General features: G+C 39.2%; 1 protein-coding gene across 1 annotated transcript in view; it reads left to right on the top strand.

Moving 5' to 3' along the window:
• NRXN3 (neurexin 3) overlaps positions 1–25,909 on the top strand; it is a 1,550,407-nt gene that overhangs the window by 1,405,744 nt on the left and 118,754 nt on the right. Inside the window, exon 20 of the mRNA XM_070753995.1 lies at positions 1,513–1,820. Within this exon, the coding sequence (XP_070610096.1) occupies positions 1,513–1,820 (308 nt within the window). The remainder of the gene's footprint in view (positions 1–1,512; positions 1,821–25,909) is intronic.

The raw sequence follows: 25,909 nt of genomic DNA, 5'->3' as shown, positions 1-25,909 counted from the left end.
TGTGCAAGGGAGGAGGGGAGGGAATGGACATGTGTGTGTAAATGTTGGGAGAAGTGGACAATGAAATAATACCAATTCCACTTTATTTTCTGAAATGTGGCTAGTATGATTCTTTATTCAATGGACTTTTACATTTAAAACACTCTAAAACACATGAATAAATATTAAATCCAGGTGATATTGGATTTATAGCTGTCATTTGGAAAGCTTAATACAAAGAAATCATATATAGAAGGAATGTAATTCTTGAAAAAATATGTTAATTTTCCAGAAATGATGAGACAAGAACAAGAGAAAAAGTTTTTTCAAAGTTTGAATTGTCTTTTTGAATTAATGGGATGAATACATCTTTGATTTGTATGTAGAATGAAGAATTGGCAATTATTTGTGGGGTCCATTTTGACTAGCATCAAATTCTTCCTGCTTCCCTTTAAGGAATTAGGAAATTTGTTTATGAAATCTCAAGAAAGATTCACTATGATGATTCTGTACAATCAAATTTGGGTTTCTGACACATGATTAATACTGATGAAGAAAAAGCAATCATTGGGAAAAAATAGTGGATGGATATTGTAGAACCTGCAGAGCTTAGGTTCACCACTATATTCTCTCTTCTCAAAATGTCCCTCCAATAAAATTGCTGACTAGTCAAAGTATAAGCTGCTATTCAAAGATCATCCTGTGTTTAGGAACTAATACTTTAAAGTGAAGGCTATAAGAATCCTTCTCGCTCAAATTTGGTTTTCTGCAACAAAGGGATACTGGGTCTGAGTTCCATAATTTCAGTGTGAGTTAGAAATGACTGTATAGAGTTTTACTATGAAATTGAGGTACCCAATGAATAGAATTGCTTGTTTCTACTAATTTTATTTTAAGATATATTTTGTTTTCTTCAACAGAACTGATAATCCAATATTGTCTTAAAGTTGCACTTTATTTAAATGTGGGATTATATCCTCATTCAGAGATATAGTTATGTTTTAAGGAGTCATAAAACATACATTTATCCATCCTTTAATGCTATATCTTTTTCCAAATTATAGGACAGGATTCAATTTTTGTTCAGTCTATGCAAGGATCCAATTTTCTGCAGTCCCATAATATGCAAAAATCAGAGTAGTTTTATTGAACTGAACTCTCTCATATTCTCAGGAGAAAAAAAAACCTCTTGCAGAATGCTTGATCTTATATTGGATTGAGTTCATCACTTGGGTGAAATCTGGAATCCTGGCATCTGCTAAATATGCTTATATTTATGAGAATAATGCCAAGAAAATCTGGGTCCACTGTTATTTGGTTGATCTGGTTTAATCCTAATTTGTAACACAATGAGACAATTTTTGTAATACTGCATTCCAGTCACTAAGCCATCACAATTGCCATCACCACCAATGTCAGAAAACTCGCTCTGATCTTCCACTCATTCAACCAGGCATAACATAAAACATTTTGGTTTTTAAAAAACGGGAAGAATTTTCCTGGCAATAACAATGTTCACTCCCCTTCACTTAGGACGACAGTTAACGATCTTCAACACCCAGGCTCAAATAGCCATTGGAGGAAAAGATAGAGGGCGTCTCTTTCAAGGTCAACTTTCCGGTCTCTATTACAATGGCTTGAAAGTATTGAACATGGCAGCAGAAAACAACCCCAACATCAAAATCAATGGAAGTGTTCGGCTGGTTGGTGAAGTGCCATCAATTCTGGGTACGGCTCCCACAACCTCTATGCCACCAGAGATGTCCACCACTGTCATGGAAACTACCACTACTATGGCCACTACTACAACACGAAAAAATCGCTCCACACCTACCATTCAGGTAAGTTGAATATTTTGTGTTGCTATATTTTCAGGCCAGTTTCTTTTCTTTTTCTTTTTTTTTGCAGCTGGAGTTTTTACCAAAATAAAATTAAGAACAAAAATTGATACTTGCCATATTTTGAGATTGTTATCTATATGTCATTGTTCAGTGATGTTCTTTTAAACCCTCTTTATTTTACACATGAGCATGAAGAATAGAATTTGATTTTTTTAAATCGTTTGATATGTGAATCATGTGAATTCTAAGTATCCAGTGTCAATGAGTCTGTGTAAGTCCATGGGATTTACTGAGTGCTTTTATTCACACATCTGTTTGCAGGCTTCAGATTAATTAAAGAATTACAATTTTAAGAACTGCAAGAACTAGTACAACTATTCCAATAGCAATTTACAGTAAATATTCCAATGGATATCCTTCCTATTAACTGGAAATATCTCAATACAACTAAGTTTTATTCTAAATGTGTTAAGTTCTTCTAATCCTTAATGACAGCTAAAGTTGTTTTAGGAGACTTACAGGTTTCCCTGGATTCTTAGAGACAAAGTCAGGCATTCTTAGTGTAATTTATTCAGTGGTATGATGAACAACATTTTTCTGGTAATAATATGTGGAAGTAAAAAGCCTGGTGCATGGAATAAATCTATTATGTTGTTTAATTTTTGGCTGTAGAAATTGATCAACACAATTTAGAACATTTTAGGCTACAAGTCAAATTAAAACGATTCCACAAAACCTTTTTTATCTAAGAAAACCATAATCTTGCCAATGCTTTATTCTCTCCAAATAAATTGAAACTGATCATTATTCCTGTTGAATTCAACAAGAGCTTCAGGACAAGAAGGCTTACAACTACTTCTTTGAGGCTTATAAAAAGAAACCACCAACCCTACCAGTGGCATGTGTTCTTGGTACAGGCATTAGGACAGTGCTAACCTACTTAGCTAATAACTTTCAGATTTTTTTAACGATGTAAGACAGGTGGCAGACCTCAAGCTCTGCAAATGCAACCCACAACAGTTGGTATATTAAACATTTATAATTAGCATGATATACTTTGCTGGAGAGACGGAGTAACGACACGGACACCAGAGCTGGATTTAAATTGGGTCATTTTTATTAACATAAATTTGCATAATTTATTCAAATACTTTGCATAAATTAGCATAAACAAATATGACCCGGAAATGGACCTGCAGGGTCAAACAAATACTTCCGGGGCGGAAATGACGTTATGCCAACAAACATTCCTGGGCAACTCATGGGCGTGTCTCGATGCAAGGTCCAGGTGAGGGCCAGGCCGTCACCTGTGACCTTTTTCTGCCATGCTGTGCATGAGGGGGGTCCCACCGGCTAACCCGAATCGGGGAATTAAAGGTGCAGGACCCAAAGACAGGTTCCCCCCAGTTGCTCAGGCAGAAACTCCCTCCATGAGCTTGCGGAGAACCTGTCAATCATCCCCAAAGATGCCCAAGGGAGAACGCGCGGTTGCTAAACCACCCCAGTTTTCCGCCCCTAACCTGCCTACCCAAATGACCAAAGGTAAGCCAATTAACCTAATTAATGCAAGCACCCCCTAACCGCACATCCATTACCTCAGTGTGGAATGGGCGAAAAAACAGCTCAGCCAAGGGGCAGAACTGCAAAAAATTCCCATTCGGCCCCCTAAGGGCGACCCCTAAGCACACTGCAAAATAGTGGAGGGCGGGCGGGTGTCTGCTCTTCTCTGTAGTCCGGGCGAAAAGGGAGAGCCCCGGGCCTGCTCGCCCTTATATAGGGCAAGCAGGCCCCGCCCGGACCAATCAGGAGCCTGGCCAATCAGGCCCTGATCTCCCGAGCGAAGTCTCGCATCGCGAGACTTCGCCCGGGATCCAAAATGGCGGCCGCCATGAGGGACCGTGTCTCCCGGTCCCTCCAGCAAAGCCTGCCAGCCGGGTAAGTCCGGCGCTGCCCTTTGTTAAAGTGCATGTAATATAATAGTTATAGTCTGTTTTACATTTTTTTATTTACCCCAATGGAAGTAAACCCCATAGACTCTGATTAAAATAGTAACAAGCAACAGATGGCTTTATTCCATATATTATACATTTAAGTAGACATGTTGAAGTTTAGGTATTTTTAACATGTGTAGAAGAACCAAGAAAATCGAGTTGCCTTTGAAAAACATCTTTGGGACTACTATATCTGGATAATTGAGAATCTCCATATATACTTTATGAATATAACTTATTAAGCAACCTATTTAGTATCTGATTAAGCTACCTAATCATTTGCAAACTATCTTTGCAAAGATTTCTTTTCTCTTTTAGTTGTGATTTTCCACAGTTATTGAGTATCATGTTTTTTTATAATTGATTTTTATGTGACAGTTGTCATCTTAAATAAAAAAATTAAACACTTATCTTTAGTGAGACAAGAACTATCTTGAAACTTGTATGTCTCTTAAAATTGCTACACAGTATCCATAAAATGCTTATAATCTGTGTTCTTTAGTTCTTTGTCACAATTCTTGTTCTTTTACATCATGAAAGACATATACTGTAGCACTGATTTAAATTGTTAGTTTCAAAAGAGGGATGAAAAAATACTAGAATGATTTAATAAAGTGTACATCAGTATTTAGAAACATAGTTTGAACAATGACTTCCTGGATCCACCCACACTACAACTAACGGACTTGCCTTGAATGATATTACAGCAGTAACTCTTGACATTTCATTCTTCTCATCAGAAGGAAGGTAAAAGTCAATATGTACTTCTGTTACAACTCACTGTCTCTAAGAGCAAATCAATTTATTACCATCATAGTGAAAGATAATTCTTTCATTCACCTGGTAAATATGTTCAGTTCCATCTGAATAAGCTATATTAAACACAGGTGATGCTTTCTGCTAAAGATACTATGGGGGTCTGCATAGGCCTATCTTTAATGTTGTGCTTTATGTAAAGCAGGGGTGTCAAACTCATGTCAGCACAGCAGTGTCATGTGACGTATCCCAACTTTTTCTCCCTTTGCTAAACCAAGTGGGCATGGCCAGCAAGTGTCACATCCAGCCCATAATCTCAGAGTTTGATACCCCTGATTTAAAACAGCTATGTCCCTTACAAAAATACCCTTCCGCCTTTTTAGAATTATTAGTTTATTTTATCTATTTTGTTAGATTTTAAAGACTATAGACTTTTCAGCCAAATGTATATAGATGCATTTGGTTGAATGCATCTATATACATTTGGTATGCATCTATGTACATTTGGTTGAATGTAAGGTTGAAGATGCCAACCTTACATTATCTACAAGAGACCTCTCCCCTTTTCTAAGAGGTCTGCAAGGGGCGTGCATAAATGCACTACTGTGCCTACCGTTTCTGTCGTAATGTCTTTTTATCTTTTCTATCCCTACTTTATACTTATGTTAAACATACTACAATACAATACTATATTTGTATGATAAATAAAAAAAATTAAAAAAATAAAAATAAATAAATAAATTGGGAACTTCGATTGGGGCATTATTTAGTTAAGTGAATTTTATTCTACTGATAAGCAGATGTAGTCTCTGTGCAGTTACTGTATTAAAATCTTTTTTCTAAGCTCTGAAGTCTTTTGTGAATTTGGAAACCATCTTTCTGTTCACACCAGTAGAAATTAGTGCAGTTAATAATACTGTTAATAATACACAATAATACTGTGTTGCCTGCTTGAGATTTTATGTTTGTTCCATGGAGCACCGCTGTATCTGACTATTAGACCTGCCTGCTGCTGCTGCTGATAATAATAATAATAATAATAATAATAATAATAATAATAATAATAATAATTTATTAGATTTGTATGCCGCCCCTCTCCGAGAACTTGGGGTGGCTCACAACAATGATAAACAATGTACAAATGTACAAATCCAATATTTAAAAACACAATTTAAAAACCTTTATTAATAAAATAATCACACAACCCAATCAAACCATACATAAACCAAGTAGTCAATTTCCCCATGCCTGATGGCAAAGGTGAGTTTTCAATAACCTATGAAAGGCAAGGAGGGTGGGGGCAGTTCTGATCTCTGGGGGAGTTGGTTCCAGAGGGCCAGGGCCAGGGCCGCCACAGAGAAGGCTCTACCCCTGGGCCCCACCAGACGACATTGCTTAGTCAATGGGACCTGGAGAAGGCCAACTCTGTGGGACCTAATTGGATGCTGGGATTCATGCAGCAGAAGACGGTCCCGGAGGTATTCTGGTCTGATGCCATGTAGGGCTTTATAGGTCATAACCAACACTTTGAATTGTGACTGGAAACTGATCGGCAGCCAGTGCAGACCGCAGAGTGTTGATGAGATATGGGCATATCTGGGAAGGCCCATGATTGCTCTCACGGCCGCATTCTGCACGATCTGAAGTTTCTGAACACTTTTCAAAGGTAGCTAACTGTAGAGAGCTAACTGAAAATGTAGATTTTACAATATGTGTTTGAATTTAAGTTTAAATTGCTTGGAAGTCATATGTGTGGTGTTAAATTGTTCTCACAGACCTTGAGGCCCTGACATACCAGGTTCTCTCATGAAACAGTATCTTCTGGGATAAATTCACTTTGCCTTGCTGCTATGTGTAGGTAGGATATTGAAGCATATGGTAATTGTGCACTTAAATAGCGCTGGTTTTAATACCATTATGTCTTGGAATGCAGAGTGATATTAGAGTTGGGTTGTACTGCAGCCAAATGAGCAGGATGATGTTCTTCATTTTAGTTATGTTATCACCAGAGACCTTGCTCCAGTGGTGGGTTCTGCGAACTGATAGTGCTGATAGCAGAGGCTCCGCCCACCTACCCAGGATGCTTCTGCACAAGTGCAGAAATATTGTGCAATACTTTGCGTGTATTGCACACACATGCGAACCGGTAGCAAAGGGGTGTAGAACCCATTACTGCCTTGCTCCTATAGTTTAAAATTGTATACTTGGTTTGACCACCCTTCTTACCCGACCAAAGAGCTTTCTTAATTGGTAAGAGCTCATCATGCAAACTCACAAAGACCTTGTTAATACTGAACTGAGAAATTTTATGACCATATGCTAATCTACATTTAAAAAAAATATATACTGAAAGAAGGCCATTGCAACCCACTTTTATACTGTTTCTAGAAAACTGTATCACAAGTTCACGTCTTTACTTTTAAATCTGATGACAACTTTTATTTTTATTTTTATTTATGAATCAGTGACTCTGGGAGGCTTACAAAAAACAAAAGCAATGATTTCGCAGGATTAATTTATCCCCAAGCAATCGTCTTGATGTTTCAAAGCATTCCTAAGGGATGAGTATATAGAAAGACAGGTTGCTCATCATTTTCTGTCTTTCTGTCTGTCTCTCAATCATTTATTGGCAATTCAGCTAGCATCAATTCATATATTATTAACCAACATCATAATAGTAGTTGAACTGAGCTAAATGTACCTAAGAATAAATAAGGAAACTGTATCCTAAAATAAATAATTAGGCTCCTCACTTTGTTCAGGCACTTGAAGCTAAACACTATCTAGATCAGTAGTTTCCAACGTGGATCCCATGCCCCACAGGGGGGCAATTTGCTTTTTAATGGGGCAATTGGAACATTCTTTAAACTAAGTTAATTGCCTTTTAGGCTTCCTCTGCATGACTAAGAGTTCACTTTCTGAATAGTAAGAATTATATGTCACTGGGGGAGGGGCAGGATTTTAGAGATGCTTAGGTGGGGCATGGCCAAAAAAAGGTTGGGAAACACTGATCTAGATGTTCAGATGTTTCTGTGGGAGTGCAACATACTAATTTGATGATGATGTTTGTCCATCATGTTCAAAGGGGACCTTGACATCTAACAGGTTGTCCACAATGTGTCTGCAGGTGGCTGGTAAGGCCTATACCGGCACGAAATGTTCTGCACATGTTGGGCAGACCTATGTGGGCACCATTGTTGCAGCATTTGCAGTTCTGGCTTTGCGGAATGCTTGCTTCTCTTCTGCTATGATTATTCTTTTGTCCTCAGATGTCTGGCAGCCTTGGTGAATCAGCATGTGCCATGTTAATCAATCTTGTGCCAGGGTTTCCCAGGAGGTGGTGTCGATATACAGGGACTCAAATAAGGTTTTCAATGTGTCTTTGTATCACCTCCTTTATCTCCCACGCAATCGCTTCCTTGAGACAGCTCAGCATAGAGGAGCTCTTTGGTGACGCGATGGTCTGACATCCTTGCAATATGGCCTGCCCAGCGTGTCTGGTCTTTCATCAGCAGGGTGTGAATTGATGGCAGGCCTGCTCTGGAGATGACCTCTATGCCTTGCAGAATCTGTGTCTACATCCGTGTTTTATCCTGCCACTAGATTCTCAGAAATCTATGGAAGCAGGCCATATGGAAGTTGTTCAATTGCCTAGCATGCCTCCTATATAGTCCAAGTGTCACTGGTATACATCAGGGTAGTTAGTACTACCAGGTTTCAGTCACACATACCAGGTCGGCCTCGAGAGCTATCGTGGGGCTTCCCAGATTCGCCCACGTTTCTACAACACTCCATGCCCTGCAGTGTCTGCTGATCAGTTTCCGGTCTGGTAATGACCTTTAAAGCCCTATGTGGCATTGGACCAGAATACAGTCAAAGACTGTTTTTTGTTAATCCTTTTCTTCTACTACAGTTCTGGGATGCTATGAGTCATAGAATTTTGAGCAACACATTGCCGTAAGGTCTGATTCTGGGAACACTTATTTTCACTCATGTCTTGTGATGGTGAATGGCAGAGATTTGTCATTCCAATTAACCTACAGATGTCAAGGAAAAAAACTTGTCTTTTTTGCAATTGCCAAGGTATTTTCCCCCTTCAAAAAAAAGAGAAAAGAAAAGATAACTGATTTCTTAATTTAGTTGGTATTATTTTCATATATTGGCCAGAAATAGATTAAAATATTTATTATTTAAGGTGGCTTTTGTAGGATCATTCAGAGCACTAAAATTGTATTTTTCTGTCATAGTTTTTATTTACTGTATGTCCTTTGCAAAGATTGTTGCTATAGTGCTTTAATCAGCAGAAGATTAACCCCCTTACTTTTACTATCCTATTAATTTAATTAGCAGACCACCTCTAGGTTGTGATTGCTTCTTAACTAAAGTCACAGTGAAGTTGTCAACAAGTCAAAATTCAGGCAAAATAGATCTTTCAGTGAAATACAAGAAACTAATATATGTTGTTGCTTATTCTTTCTTCCATGAGAATCCCAAAGTAGGATGATGATGTGCATTCTCTACAAAATTAAAACAAAAGTAAAAATGAATAAGTATTCACAGGTCATCAATGGAGGTGAATGCCTAATATTCTTTGTTGATTATATATGTATCTTTATTAGTACTGTTATTTGAGAAGCATAGAAAGATTACAAATAATTAAAGTTATGTATTGATTGTGGATTATAAAGGGAAGAAAAAAACCAGTGATTTTTCTCTCACTACTAACATTAAGAAAAGTCATCGCACTAGAGTAACAATTGAGTTACATTCAAAGTCAAGAAAAGCAGACAGAATTATTCAAAGGATTTTTGCTGGATCTGTTCAACATTGATTGTCCCACTAAGAAAAAACTCAATCCATTGGTGTATTTTATCTTAAGAAAACTTGTGCTAGTTCTTTCTGTAAGAATTCACAGAAGAAATTTTATTTTCTATCCTTTTTGAATTAGCCCAAGAGGCTTATATGTTAATCTTGTCTCTTCTGTTAAATGTGATAACCTCTAGAGTGCAATAAATCTTGAAAGGTTATTAGGTATATAGTATCTCTAGTGAGCAAAATGTTCCTTATGATTTAATTAATATTTTTGCACTTTTATTTCATTTATCTAAAAACATCTAACATTTCCAGAATTCATTTCTTTTATTTATTACTCTCTTATTCCTATAATATCATTTAGGACAAACTCAGTATTGAATTATCCACTACAATATTGAATTCAATAAATATTGAATTATTGGTTGAATATCACGCATTCTCTATTAATGAAACTGAACTAAGATTGGTTATGGTAATATATATTATATAGATTTAGTTTGGGATATATAATTGGGATGTTATCTGTTGTGATTCAGCCTGAGGCTCCTCAGGGACCGGCTGGAGCTCTGCCGGATCCATGCCCAGAGGAGGAGGACAGTGAACAGGAGGGGGAGGACCAGGCAGATGGGGGAGAGGAACATCAGGAAGAGGAGGAGGGAGAGCAGCCTGAGCCCCCCCGGGGGGGGGCCCTCCCCAGCTAGTAGCCTGGATTCATTGGATGAAGACGCACAGGCTATAATAGACATGAGGCAGCGACGTGCAGCTCAAAGACGGGGCCAATTAGAAAGGTATTTCCATCCCTGAATTGGCAACAGCTGGGTTTGGGTGTGGTTCTCCTCAGCAGGATTGAAAAGGCAGGCCCGCCCTTACAGTCTTGTGGAGAGTTATCAACTGGGAGTCCTGTGACCTTGCTTCGATTCTTGGCGTCTCTGATCTTGGCTTGTGGCCTAGAAGTCTGGAAGACTTGGGGGAGGCGTGGGTTTTATTATCTCCAACATTGTTTTTGCCAGCAAGAATCCTGTTTTATTGCCTGGCCTTCGTGAAACCTCTGTGAAGCTTCATAGTGTTCCTGTCTGTAAGAACAGTTTTTGTTACCTGTGTTTGCTTTGAAATATATAAACTGCCTTTGCTTTTTACCAGTGAGTCTGGCTACTCTTTTTGGTTGGTGTTGGCATCTGGGGGGACCCAGACAGAACATTATCGAACTATGAATCAGATTATAGAAATCTACCGTACATGCATTCAGTTGCTGATTTATATTATTTACTGGGACTAAAAGTACCATTGGTTTCAAACTTGTTTTAGTTCTACTACTAACATCCTTTAACTAAGATGGACTTCTAGCTTCAGATAGGTTAAATTTTTCATATAAGTCAATTTTGGAATAGACTGTATTGGGAGCTGCAGATATTGCTCAATGAATTAGAATGAATGAAAGTTAACTTAATGGGTGTTATGGATTTTGGACAAATACAGATCATTCAAATTTCCTAGTCGATTGACCTCAAATGTATCTATTCGGAGACATGTAATAATCTGTGATGCATGGAAAGTTGACTCATATTTGACCAGCAGTTGGCCACTAATCTGTTAGTTGGGAGTAATCACTATTTGATATTCAAGTTCTTTTGACAAGCACATGTCATATTTCTGGAGCCAGTTTGCCTTCAAAAAGTAATTACAAGTAGGAATATCCTCTAGAACGTCTTACAAACATTTGTTGCTTTAGGGGAAATGCTTGCTAGGAAATACATTTATGAAACGTTGAAATATGGCATAAATAAAATATATACAAGTGCATGCAAATAAAAGCCTTAATAATTTGCAAATCTGTTTAACTATAAAAAAAGAAGATAATATAATTTTACTTTTTCCCCCCAGTTCTATAATAGTTTTATTTGCTCCTGGGAAATTACTGTATCCATTTATTTTTACCATGAAGAAACTACAGAGAAGAATCATCAATTGGGGATTTTTTGTGTGCAGAATACAATGTTTCTAGCAGATTTGCAGTATGAAATTTCTTTTTCTAGAAACAAATGCCAGGCTTTGAGAACATAATGACTATAAGTCTAATATAGTATATGCTTGCTGGGAATTCTGGGAATTGAAACCCACACTTCTCGAAGTTGCTGAGGTTGAAAAACACAGCTCTAATTAATTCTTCAAGGACATTCTTAAGGGGTTGTTGTTGTTTTTTTTGGAAGGGGGGAGAAATTTGTACCGATCTTTTCTCAAAAGAGTGCCTCCTTTAGATAGAAAAAAAATAGGTGAAAAGCACCATATGTCCTTCCCTATTATGAATTCAGCTAAACATATTACAACAAAGTCATCATAGGGCAGCTTTCATCACATACAGTGGTACCTCTACTTAAGAACTTAATTTGTTCCGTGACCAGGTTCTTAAGTAGAAAAGTTTGTAAGTAGAAGCAATTTTTCCCATAGGAATCAATGTAAAAGCAAATAATGTGTGCAAACCCATTAGGAAAGAAATAAAAGATCGGAATTTGGGTGGGAGGAGGAGGAGGAAGAAGAGGAGGAGGACGGTTACTGCTGAAGGAAGAAGGTGAGGGGAGGGGAATCCAAAACTTCAAAGCTAAAAAAAAAAAGGGACTCTGAGGTGCCCTCTCCAAATGCCCAGAGAAAGGAAAATCCTTCATTCGCTCTGGACTGCCAAATCCTCCTTAAGTGCCACTGAAAGGCTCCTCTGGCAGCCTAGAAAAGCCCGAGATGGCTGGGATTAAAGGGGGAATGGCAGGAAATTAGCTGGGCCTTCGTGGTGCTCTCAAATTTCCTGGGAAAATGGTTCTTAAGAAGAGGCAAAAAAATATTGAACAACTTATCTAGAAAAGTTCTTAAGTAGAGGCATTTTTAAGTAGAGGTACCACTGTAATCGTGAAATTACAATAAAAACAGAAATAATTCATTATTAGGGGAATTTAGGCAGCATTAAAATCAGTATCATTTAAAGAATTTCAAGAAAAATAGATTAGTTAGTATATTGAATCTAAAATAATCAAATACTATAGTTGGAAGGTACCTCCATCTTCCATTCAACCCCCTGTTCAAGAAATGCATTTCAGACAAATATAAAACATTTGCTGCAATTCTAATATTAATTATGGCATAATTTTAAATGAATAATTAAATGAAAATAAGCACTATGTTTTATCCAAAATAAGACATCCCCCAGTAATAAGCCCAATTGGGCTTTTGAGTGCATGGCAATAAGGCCAAGCATTTATTTCAGGATTCAAAAAAATATAAGATAGGGTCTTATTTTCGGGGAAACATGGTATGTATATTATCATGCATAGTACTATTTTATTTATTTAATTTGTTTAATTTGACTTCTATGCCACCCAATCCCGAAGGACTCAGGGCGGCTTACAACAATGTAAATTACAAATAAAAACAATAATAAAAAGAAGTCAAGAAAAAAACAGTCTAAATTCTAAAACTCTAATTAAAACTCATAAAGACAATTCAACAATACGCGTACTCGCCATTCATACAAATTCATACACATGGTCGAGCTAATAGTTGATTTAGAGCCCCCAGGCCTGCCGGCATAGACAGGTCTTCGTGGCCTTATGAAAAGCCAGCAGGGTGGAAGCAGTATAGACATTGGGGGGGTAGTTGATTCCATAGAGCCGGGGCAGCAACAGAGAAGGCCCTCCCCTGCGGTCCCACCAACCTCCATTGTTTAGCTGACGAGACCTGGAGGAAGCCAACTCTGTATGCTCTAATTGGTCTCTAGGAGGTATGTGGCAGGAGACGGTCCTGTAGATTTTCAACTCTGATTGGCATTTTCCATACGTTGAATGAAGTTGGCTCTCAGTCTGGTGTCCTCTTGGACTCATATCATATGCTAAAACAGCAAGTAGAACCTACAGTTCTTCCAGGCTATTCAGAAACTTTAGCACAGGGGTCCCCAAACTTTTTACACAGGGGGCCAGTTCACTGTCCCTCAGACTGTTGGAGGGCCGGACTATAAAAAAAACTATGAACAAATCCCTCTGCACACTGCACATACCTTATTTTAACATTAAAAAAATGGGAATGTACTATTTAGAGGGAGGGAAGAAGTCTGAAATTCATACATGTTTATGTTTTGTTTTTAATTTTCTTTTGTTAACATCTGATTGGCTATACAAGGTTTTATTGGTTTATAGAAAAATGTATAAAAATATTTATAGAAAAATATATAAAGAAGGAAGCACTTTGGCATAATGATTAATAAGTTAGAAATATAATTGGTGTTGTACTTTTTGAAGGAACATTAAGGAGGGAATTTAATTAAAAGAAAAGTATGTACCTGGATGACAACATTAGAAAAAAAACTTTTGCAACTTTTTTGATGATTGATATTAGTTACTGACAAAATACCGCATTTTATTCAGGGAAAATTAGATGGTACATTGTATTGTTTGAATGTATGTTGAGAGAAAATTTTTAAAAAATGTACACCCCCCCAAAAAAAGTCTTTCCTTTCTCCGCCCTTCCATTCATTTCATTCTTCCTTCCTTCCTTGTTCCCTCCATTTCTTCTTCCTTCCTTCCTTCCTTCCTTTTCCTGCCATTTCTCTTTCTTTCCCTCCCTCCCTCCTTCCCACTTCTCTCTTCCCTCTCCCTTTTTTTTCTTCTTTCTCATTTGTTTTGTTTCCCTCTCCCTCGTTCTTTCCCTCCATCATTTTCTCATTTTTCTCTTTTTCTCTCTCACATTCCCTCCCCCTCACTTGTTTTCTCTCCCTCTCTCTCTTGCTTTCTTTCTCTCTCTCTCTCTCCTTTTCTTCTCTCTTCCTTCCTCTCTTCTTTTTTTTTCTGCCCTGCAACATGCCGCGGGGCAGTCGGCTGCAAGCAGAAGCTCCCAAGACGGTGGCACCGACGTCGGGTCGTAGTACATTGCTGGCGCTGCACTGGGCATGGGCACGGGGCTGGCACTGGCCCGCTGGCTGGTCCAGGACGGAGGTGCCAGCCCCATGCCCAGCGCAGCGCCAGCAATGTACGGCGTCCTGCAACACATCAAGCCGCTGCCGCCGGTGCCTTGCAGCCAACCGCCCCACCGCCGCCTTACGACTACTGCTGTGCCCTCCCGCTTGACCCACGCTGCGCCACCTTCGTGGCTTGCCCTGCTGCCCCACGCCCACCAGAGCTCCCGGTGCAGCCGAAGCGCGGGGCGGAGTAGGTGGCGACGGCTGCTTCAGGCCCGCCCCCGAGCTGAGCTTCGTTTGGCTTCCTTCGAGGCAAAAGCTGCAAAGTTCACCTGCCGCCTCGAAGGAAGCCAAAAGAAGCTCAGCTCAACGAGGACCGGCTGTTGGTCCCTTGAAGCTGCCACCGCCGCCGCCCACTGCAGAGATCCCTTCGCCAGAACGGAGGCGGCGGGCTCAAAGGACCAAGAGCCGGTCTTTCTCGGCGCTGAATTGTTGCAGCCTCAGCCTCCGGGCGAAGGGATCTCCTCAAGCAACGCAGCTCCAAAAAGGACCAGCTCTTGGTCCCTTGAACCCGCCGCCGCCTCCGTTCGGGCGAAGGGATCTCCGCAGTGGGCGGCGGTGGTGGTGGCAGCTTCAAGGGACCAAGAGCCGGTCCTCGTTGAGCTGAGCTTCCTTTGGCTTCCTTCGAGGCGGCAGGTGAACTTTGCAGCTTTGCCCCGAAGGAAGCCAAAGGAAGCTCAGCTCGGGGGCGGGCCTGAAGCAGCCACCGCCGCCTACTCCGCCCCGCGCTTCGGCTGCGCTGGGGCCAAGTAAGCTGAGGCTAGGCCCGTCGCCCCCGGCTCCAAGCGCGGGGCCTGGGCAGCGGGCAAGCATCGGGAGGGCCTCCCCGTCGCCTGGCCAGGACATTGTGGCCGTTAACAATTTAGTGCACGGGGGTCCTGATGGCTTGTTTACTGCCCCCTCCAGATGCTCTTGCAGGGCTTCCAGGCTCCCTGCGGGGCAGCAAAGAAGCAAAAAAGCAGCACTCTCCCGTTCTTTCTCTCCCTCTCTTTCTTGCTTTATTTCCCTCTCTCTCACTCCCTTTCTATGTCTCCCTCTTTCTCTCTCTCTCTCCCTCTCCGCAGCAGACCCCCCCCCCAACACCAAAAGTGCCCAAACGCGCGCAAACCTCACCGGTGCAAAAAAAAAAAAGCGGCACTGGAGGGACAAAGACGATCTGCAGCTGAGCGTCTGGAGGAGGAGGAGGCGGAAAGACAGGGGGCAGGGAGGAAAGCAATTGGCTAATTTCTTTCTCAGAGGAACTGTTGCTGCTCTGCCATAGGGTGCTTTCCTCCCCGCCCCCTGGCTTTCCTCTTCCTTGCCGCCGCCAGACGCTCAGCAGCAGAGTGGAGGGGAGATTCGGGAACTTAGTATATAACAAATAACTAAAGGTAAAAGGAAGAAGAAACCGCTATGGTTTAGCAATGATGTAAGGGCTATAGTCAATGAAAAAAAGGCTGCCTATAGGAGGTATAAAGAGTCTGGAAGTATAGCTGATAGGGAGGTGTATAAAATGAGACAGAAGGAGGCAAAACAGATAATATATGCTGCTAAAGCCTCAAAAGAGGAAGAAATTGCCAAATCTGTAAAGAAGGGGGATAAAACCTTCTTCAGATATATTAGTGATAAGAAGAAGAAAAACTGCGGCATCATGAAACTTAGTACCGGGAATAATACATGCATTAATGGGAATAAGGAGATCGCTGACCATTTCAATAGCTACTTCTGTTCAGTTTTCTCAAAAGACACCGTACAAAATAATACTATAGAGGGATATAGCATTGCTTCCAGCTGTACGGATTCAGCTCCAGTGATCTTAGAAGCCGATGTCTTAGAAGAACTTGAACAATTAAAGATAAATAAGGCAATGGGTCCAGATGGCATCCACCCCAGAGTTCTTAAAGAACTCAGATCTGTCATTACTACCCCCCTGACTGATTTGTTTAACCAATCCTTGTTAACAGGAGAAGTTCCTGAGGATTGGAGAATGGCCAGTGTTGTGCCTATCCACAAGAAGGGCAGTAGAGAAGAAGCTGGTAACTACAGGCCAGTTAGCTTGACATCAGTTGTAGTTAAAATGATGGAGACTCTACTCAAAAAGAGGATAAATCAGCACCTAAAAAACAATAACTTATTGGACCCAAATCAGCATGGCTTTACTGAAGGCAAATCATGTCAGACTAATCTCATTGATTTCTTTGACTATGTCACAAAGGTGTTGGATGAAGGTGGTGCCGTGGATATTGCCTACCTGGACTTCAGCAAAGCCTTTTATATGGTTCCACATAAAGAGCTGATAGATAAATTAGTGAAGATTGGACTTAATCCCTGGATAGTTCAATGGATTTGCAGCTGGCTGAAGCATAGACATCAGAGAGTTATTGTTAATGGCGAGTATTCTGAGCAGAGTCAGGTTACAAGCGGTGTGCCACAAGGGTCTGTTCTGGGTCCTATTTTTTTTAATATGTTTGTGAGTGACATAGGGGAAGGTTTGGTAGGGAAAGTTTGCCTATTTGCCGATGACTCTAAAGTGTGCAATAGGGTTGATATTCCTGGAGGGGTCTGTAATATGGTAAATGATTTAGCTTTACTAGATAAATGGTCAAAGCAATGGAAACTGCAGTTTAATGTTTCCAAATGTAAAATAATGCACTTGGGGAAAAGGAATCCTCAATCTGAGTATTGTATTGGCAGTTCTGTGTTAGAAAATACTTCAAAAGAAAAGGATTTAGGGGTAATGATTTCTGACAGTCTCAAAATGGGTGAACAGTGCAGTCAGGCGGTAGGGAAAGCAAGTAGGATGCTTGGCTGCATAGCTAGAGGTATAACAAGCAGGAAGAGGGAGATTATGATCCCGCTATTTAGAATGCTGGTGAGACCACATTTGGAATACTGTGTTCAGTTCTGGAGACCTCACCTACAAAAAGATATTGACAAAATTGAACGGGTCCAAAGACGGGCTACAAGAATGGGGGAAGGTCTTAAGCATAAAACGTATCAGGAAAGACTTAATGAACTCAATCTGTATAGTCTGGAGGACAGAAGGAAAAGGGGGGACATGATCGAAACATTTAAATATATTAAAGGGTTAAATAAGGTCCAGGAGGGAAGTGTTTTTAATAGGAAAGTGAACACAAGAACAAGGGGTCACAATCTGAAGTTAGTTGGGGGAAAGATCAAAAGCAACATGAGAAAATATTATTTTACTGAAAGAGTAGTAGATCCTTGGAACAAACTTCCAGCAGACGTGGTAGATAAATCCACAGTAACTGAATTTAAACATGCCTGGGATAAACATATATCCATCCTAAGATAAAATACAGAAAATAGTATAAGGGCAGACTAGATGGACCATGAGGTCTTTTTCTGCCGTCAGACTTCTATGTTTCTATTATATATGGTAAAATCTTGTACGCTGCTGTGGGCCGGGTAAATAGCCTCAGCGGGCCGCATCCGGCCCGCGGGCCGTAGTTTGGGGACTGCTGCTTTAGCAGATACAAAATGCAACAATATGGATAGTTTTGGATGTGCCCGGCATTGCCACATTGGCTGCTTTGGTTTCTGGTCAGCTTCTGGAGCAAGAAAAAGGGTTTTTTATTACTTTGGAATTATTTATTTCAGAAACTTCCAACTCTGATGCCAAAAAAATTTATGAAAGAAGGAATATAAGAATGTTTTCAAAAGGGTTTAAAAATGAACTATTTTCAATAATAGCCCCAAATATAATGATGGTCTTTCAGGATAGTTTTCCACAGACATAAGGATGGCCCTTCTCTATTAAGTTTTTGAAGACCTAGGTCTTCTGTAGGATTTTGGGGGATAGCATGGAATGATCAGTCTAGCTCCAGATATAAAGGCATAAGAAACTGCTGGATTTTTAAATTGTTTGGGCTTACTGTTGATTGTACTGTTTCCTTTTAAACTTTAATTACTTCTTAATAGGAGCAAACACATTAATACTATGCAAACAAAACAAACCTCTGGCATTCTAGATAAAATTCCTTAACTGGGTTTTTACTCACTTCTGCTAAGTAGCAGAAAGGAAAAAAAACACAATACTCTAAGTGATGTCATAGAATACTGTGTCAGAGAATACTATCAGCAGGAACTGACATAATTAAATTAAGTTTTGATAAGGACAAATTTGGACCTGAGTTCCAAAATAGATGTAGATGGGCAGTTATTTGAAGTATAGATCCTGATCCTTCATTGTGAAATATAATATATCAGCTAGGTTACAGGATAATGTAAACTATACCCAATGGCAGATTTTCTGATATCAATATGTATTGTATTTTCTCATTCAGGCAGCAAATGTGTTGGAGCCACCCCTGCACTTAAGCACTTTACTACTATACTTTAGGACTACAGGAAAAAGACAATATTATTTTAAGGAGACTATAAATTGAACCAAAGAAATGATAGTGCTTACTACTTTTCCCTTTGGATGCATATAATGCTTCATAACCTTATAACAGACAGATTTTAAAAATGATAAAATGTAATAGTTTTACATTTAACTTGACACACTTTTAATACTTTTTCTGAAAAATGACTTCTGATGACAACAGGGAGATAGGTTGATTTTGACTCTCTCCCTCCCTCTGTGAGTGTACCATAACAATGGAAATCTTTACACTTAGCCATTGTATATACAACTTAATTTACTGCTTCCTCCACTTTTGTTCCCCAGGCATTTGTTGCTTTTCAGTCACTAAGTCATGCCTGACTCTTCATGATCCCATTGACCATAGCACATCAGCCTCCTCTGTCCTACAATGTCTCCCAGAATTTGCCCAAATTCATGTTCATTGCATTGATGACCCTATTTAAACATCTCATCCTCTGCCATTCCCCTGTCCTTAAGCCTTCAATCTTTCCCAACTTCAGGCTCTTCTCCAAAAGAGGCCAAAGTATTTGAGCTGCCCAAATATGTATGCACAAATCATATCCCATGGTTTATTTCTTATTGTTGTGCAGTAATTAATGCTGCACTTTTTGTAAGATTGAGAAATGAGTCAAAACCAATAACGAGGAAGGGAAAAATAATACTTATTTCAATAGTGATCATAATTGTTATGAATCCTTTATAGCACTATAGCAATAGCACTTAGACTTCACAGTGTTTTGTAGCCTTCTCTAAGTGATTTACAGAGCCAGCATATCACCCCCAACAATCTGGGTACTCATTTTACCCACCCCAGAAGGATGGAAGCCTGAATCAACTTTGAGCTTGGTGAGATGTGAACTGGTGAACTACAGCCAGCAGTCAGCAGAAACAGCTTGCAGTCCTGCATTCTAACCACTGAGCTACCAAGGCTCATTATGATATTTCCCCTCCTTTTTAGAAACATTGAATCTCGTGCTTTAAAGCCCTCTCTAAGCTGTTTACAGAGAGTGAGCATATTGCCCCCAACAATCTGAGTCCTAATTTTACTGACCTTAGAAGGATGGAAGGCTGAATCAACCTTGAGCCTACTGACATTCAATTTGTCAAACTGCTGGGAGCCAGTGATCAGAAGAAGTAGCTTTCAGTACTGCATTCTATCCACTGCACCACCGAGGCTCTTTTTACTATGTTAAGTAGCCAATGTTCTTGTGTGCTTTTAAAAAAAACACAGAACATCAAAGTTCCAGTCAGTGGGCAGAGCAATCTAAAATTTCAGGCATGAAAGCCTGAAAAATTCTTGGTAATACATTGTTTAAGATGAACTGACTACCAGTATAAACTGGCTTTATTTCATGGCCTTGCAAGTTAAATAGTCAGCTGTCAAAAACCTTTGAAAATTGCTGTTTATCTTGACTAGAAAAATATATTATGAAAAATATCAACATTCTTCATAAACACTTAGAAAAATGTATGCTCAAATGTTCTGTGAACATAACAATTTTATTTTATTATTTAGACATCATCTTGTTATAAAAGCCAGGTATAGGCAACTCAGTGCTTTCGTACTGAGAGATCAACTCAGAATCAGTTTTGTAGGCATGAAGATTAGCTGCCCTAAAATTTATCCACAAAACATTTTTTGTCCTCAGAGTGGGGTGGCATAAAAATCCAATTAATTAATTAATAAATATAATGAAATGAACTTTAGGGAATACATTCTTGTAGTTCTGTTGAAAACATCTTAGGTTTAAAGTGATACTTTGTGGGTTTGGAGAGAAGATTACAAGATTTCCAATAACATGAACTTCAAGTCATCCATTAATAGGGTAAACTATTAGCATAACTATGTTGGTTATGACCTATAAAGCCCTACATGGCATTGGACCAGAATATCTCCGAGACCGCCTCCTGCCGCACGAATCCCAGCGGCCGATTAGGTCCCACAGAGTGGGCTTTCTCCGGGTCCCGTCGACCAAACAATGTCGGCTGGCGGGACCCAGGGGAAGAGCCTTCTCTGTGGTGGCCCCGGCCCTCTGGAATCAACTCCATCCAGAGATTCCAATAGCCCCCACTCTCCTTGCCTTCCATAAAATGCTCAAGACCCACTTTTGTTGCCAGGCATGGGGATAATTACCATCTTTCCCCTTTTTATTATACTTTTGGCCTTACTGCAAGATAGATTAGGATGAATGTGTATGACTACATAGTTAGGGGTTTTATTATGTTATTAATGTCTTTTAAATGGATCTAATTTTTATTGTTATATTTGTAATGTATTGTATTATTGCTATGCTGTGAGCCGACCCGAGTCGTCGACTAAACTATAAGTTGCATGAATGTTAAGCAAGACAATAGCCTTTTTCAAGACTTATCTCCCTACTGGTTCGCTTCCTCCTATGGCCACATGGGGGCATGCGTAGTGCTGAAAAATGGGGGGGGGGGAAAGCTAAAAACGGCGACCACATGCACAGTGTCAGAAACTTGGCGTCTGCACATGCTCAGAAGGGGAAAAATGTTTCAGATTTTTTTAAAAAAATTGGTGACACCCATGGACTGGCACTGACTAAACCGGGTCCATGAAATCATTGTGATATCACCAGAGGGTTGCTACCGTTTTGGGTGAACCAGTCCAAACCAGGAGGAACCCACCCCTGATTTGAACTGTATTTTAAGAAATGCATTTTTGTCTGCACTTCTGCCTTTATGCATTTTTGCAAATATGTTACTCAAAATCCTTTCACTATTATCTGAAAATCTTACTATTTTGACCCTGTGCTTTTAAGATGTACACCTTAAAACAGTACCTGCTATCAAGGTAAGCATGTCTCCAAATCAGTTGTGGGTTCTTACCATTCAGACTGGTTTGAATGAACTGATGGTGGAAATTTGGCCCTATTCGCCAAACCGGTAGTGATGGCTGGCTTACCATGCCCCCAAATTGAATCCCCAGTTTAAGTTGCTTATAAGTAACTGGCAACAAACCCTCTGTGCATGTGCAAAGGTTTTTGTGCATATGCAGAGGATCAGTACCTGGATGTAACACATATGTATCCAACATGAGTCAATGTGCACACTTCTGAAACCAGTGGGAAGGTAAGAGAAACCCACCCCTGCTCCAAATCCTACTCACAGGAGAGGATATGAGCTACTGTGGCACATTGGTTAGAATGCAGTACTGTAGGCTACTTCTGCTGTCTGCAATTTGGCAGTTCAAATCTCACCAGTCTCAAGGTTGACTCAGACTTCCATCCTTCTGAGGTTGGTAAAATGATGACCTAGATTGTTGGGAGCAATATGCTAATTCTGTAAACTTCTTATAGAGGGCTATAAAGCACTATGAAGAGGTATATAAGTGCCATTACTATTGCTTCTGCTGAACTAAACTGACAATTGGCCTGATTCAAATATATTGGCCTGATCCAATAGGATGCTTCCTATGATTCCCCGGACTGTGTTTTTACTTACTATATTTCTATATGACACAAAACTTTTAAAATATTCAACAGTAGAAGAATTGCCTTTCAATACTTTAACTATTTTTTTCTTTTTTGCCTTGCAAGTCTAACCAGCTGGCACTTCATCTGTATACAGTTAATACATGTCACCTCCACTTCATTTGACATACTAAATGACAAAAGGGAATTTCTTACTGATTTTATATGATATATAATGAATTTCTACCTTTAAACATCTTACTAGCTAATGGGAATTTTTTTTAAAAAACAATATATGCTATCAGTAGCATGAAAAAATGATTCTCATACATTATATCTTGTTATATTTCTTATATATACATTTTCTAACTAACAATCATCATTTTGAATCAAATTTTGGCTTGCTTAATGTGAAAAAACCCCCAATTTGGTATAAGAGTTAAAAGATTCTTTTTTTATTCCTCGAAAAGAATGTATTAACTTTCAAAATAGTATTGTTACTGGAGGTAGCAGAGATATGTAAATTTATAGCTGACAGGTGAATGATAAAATTAGCAATACGGTAGTAAAAAGAGCAACAGGTGATAGAACGTATCTTCTACTGAAAAATGCTTGGTGAAAACGCAAACAAGTTAATGTTTATTGAAAGGTAATTATTTGTGTGTGTGTGCATGTGTGTATGTTGATGGCTACTCCTTCCTTCCTTCCTTCCTTCCTTCCTTCCTTCCTTCCTTCCTTCCTTCCTTCCTTCCTTCCTTCCTTCCTTCCTTCCTTCCTTTAGCTGGCCAGCCAGCCATCAAACTTCAGGATGGCCTGATTGCCAAAAACCTCAGAATAAAAATGGGGGGTGGGTGGTCATATTTAAAAGAACCCAAAGGGAACAAATCCATCCAATATTCCCTCCACCTAAAATTTAGATGGCTTGGTTCATACACTAATCCGAGGCCTGGTAGAAGAGCCATGTTTTTAAAACTCACTTAAATGTGGTACAATTGGGCAATCAGGATAGATAGTAAGAATATTGGAGTCCGGTGTTCTAGTCTGCCAAATCTAATAAGCATTATGATGTGCTTTTTCTGGACCTGATGAAATTTTTGAATAGTATTAAAAAGTAGGGTACCATAATTATAATAATGCAAATGGGAAATCATCAGAAGCGATACCAACTGTGTGAAAACTAAATTCCAAATTCTTTCTCAAATAGATATGAAGATAAATGAAACACTCAAAAGCTGCATTATGTGAGGCTCATTATATCAGGTCAGTCACAGAATGACCAATGTCATTAAGTGGTGCCAGGAAAATGGCACAGCAGAGACACAATTCCATCTGCTTCACCTTTATTCTTCTGTTGAGCAATTGGCAACTTTCAGTTTCGTAACAGGTGCTGTATGATTTTCGACATTTCTTCAGTTCTGTTGGCCACATAGTGAAGTCAATAAATATAGGCAGAATGGCATACAGTTGATGTTGCAGACAATGATGTTAAAAGTACGGCAGTGACACAAAGTACATGTCCTATTTGGAGTTATGGAAGAGTAATTCCATCTACCAAGGACAGTATTGGGTTTTGTTTTACAATATGCTGCTCTAACCAAACAACCTGGATATATTTGATGGACATCTGGTTGTGACTAGAGCAAGAGCGAGCAATGTGACAGTTGTTTAGAGGAACAGTTGGGAAATGCTCCCGTGCATGAGTTTCACCCAGAGGAAAAATTATTCCACTACAGAAAGCTCTCTTGATTCTTCTCTAAGGCTAGAGGCATACAAAAGAAAAGCAAGGCATCTGTCACATAGTTTCTACAATGGCCACTTTCAGCACTTGAGTCTTGCAGAAAGGACATGTTATGTACATAACTGCAAGGGTTTCGTTTGTCCATTCTGCACTGTCAGACATCCAAAGCAAAGACAGCTGTGCAAAAGGAGGTGGGGATGGGAAGAGACAAGGGGAATGAAGTCAATTGGGGTCAAGAGCCAAAAGGTGGCATAATAGAAAATCATGTCTTCTTTTTATGAACAAATGAGTCTTACTTCTTTATAGCTTATTCTCTTACTAATAGAATACAATAAAATGATAACCAGCATATAAAGCTTCTGTATGGATGTACATATGCTGCAACCAGGCAGGTTTACCATATTTTGCATAGTCATTCACAATATGAATGTATGAACAAATGAATACATATGTTAATACAATGCTAAGAAGCAAATTCTATTGAAACAAATGTGCTTTATATAAATAGCTGGTACAGTGGTACCTCTACTTACGAACTTAATTCATTCAGTGACTATGTTCTTAATAGAAAAGTTTGTAAGAAGAAGCAATTTTTCCCATAGGAATCAATGTAAAAGCAAATAATGTGTGCGATTGGAGAAACCACAGAGGGGGTGGAGGCCCTGTTTCTTCCCAGGAGATTCCTAGAGAGGCCCCACGGAGGCTTCTCCCTGCCTTTCCCGGTTACAGTTTTGGAGGCTTGGGTTTGTAAGTGGAAGATGGTTCTTGAGAAGAAGCAAAAAAATCTTGAACACCCAGTTCTTATCTAGAAAAGTTTGTAAATAGAGACATTTTTAGGTAGAAGTACCACTGTATATAGAAACTCTTATGCAGTTTTGCGTACAATGTATAACTTTAGTTATGTTTGAGGATGATTGCATGGTTATTGCCATATATTAATTTGGGGGAGAATATTTTAAGTTTAATTTGAGAACTGTGAGCTTAACACAAAGGACTTAGAAGATTCAATATGTCACTGCATGTTGGAAAATGGGAGAAAATGAACTTTACTTGAAGGACAATTTTGCAGCTATTTCTTCAGATGTTGTAGGAAGCAGAACTTCATCCTAGAAAGGAAGGAATATGTACCATTCAAAAACATTTTAGTAAGAATACTATGCTTGTATTTCTGGTAGTACTCTGCAATATTGTATTATCTATGCATAGATACATAAAGTACATTGTTATAAGTTAATGAAGCTAAATTAAACCAGGACAGAGTTCAGACATAGATTTACAGAAACTCCATAGAACTTTAGAATCACTTTATTGTCACTCTGAATGTACACTAATTGGCATACATTAAAATGAAATTGCATTGCATTCAACTCTCAAAAGATCACCACCTTCAACATACACTACATGAACATGAATAAATAAAGAAATAAAATACTATATATATACCCACAAATATTATATGACACAGAGAAACAACGCACTCTAGTCCAGACATATATATGTATATGGCAAGAAAACCAAATCTTGCAAGTTTACCAGACAGATGGCATAGGGAACAAAGTTGTTACAGAATCTGGTAGTCCTGTTAGAAATATTTTGAAACCTCCTCCCAGAGGAGGAGTAAAGTGGGTGTATGGGGTCTCTAACAATGCTTTGAACTCTAAGCACATCACACTTATAAGCAGTATCCTGAAAGTGAGCTTCCTAGAATCTTCTTGGCTGTACATTCTTAGATACCTTATTGTAATTAATAGTAGCTTAGTCAGTCATTTTCTGAAAAGAGCAGCACTCCATTAACAGTTATGGGTCATGTGCTACATAGAATTTCTTTAAGATCCATAAGTGAAATTAACAACATGTTTGCCAGGACAATCTACTGTTATTTGGACATTATGGTAATTCTGAATAAAAAGATTCTCATCAAGTGATTCTATTGATTTAAAAGCACAGAGATATTTTAGGATGGTACTTTAATGGGAACTTAACATTATTATTC

Source organism: Erythrolamprus reginae, chromosome 1 (genome assembly GCF_031021105.1).
Source record: "Erythrolamprus reginae isolate rEryReg1 chromosome 1, rEryReg1.hap1, whole genome shotgun sequence".
NCBI classification, from domain to species: domain Eukaryota; kingdom Metazoa; phylum Chordata; class Lepidosauria; order Squamata; family Dipsadidae; genus Erythrolamprus; species Erythrolamprus reginae.
Note: the sequence above shows the minus strand (reverse complement) of the source record. Positions and strands in the feature narration are given on the sequence as shown.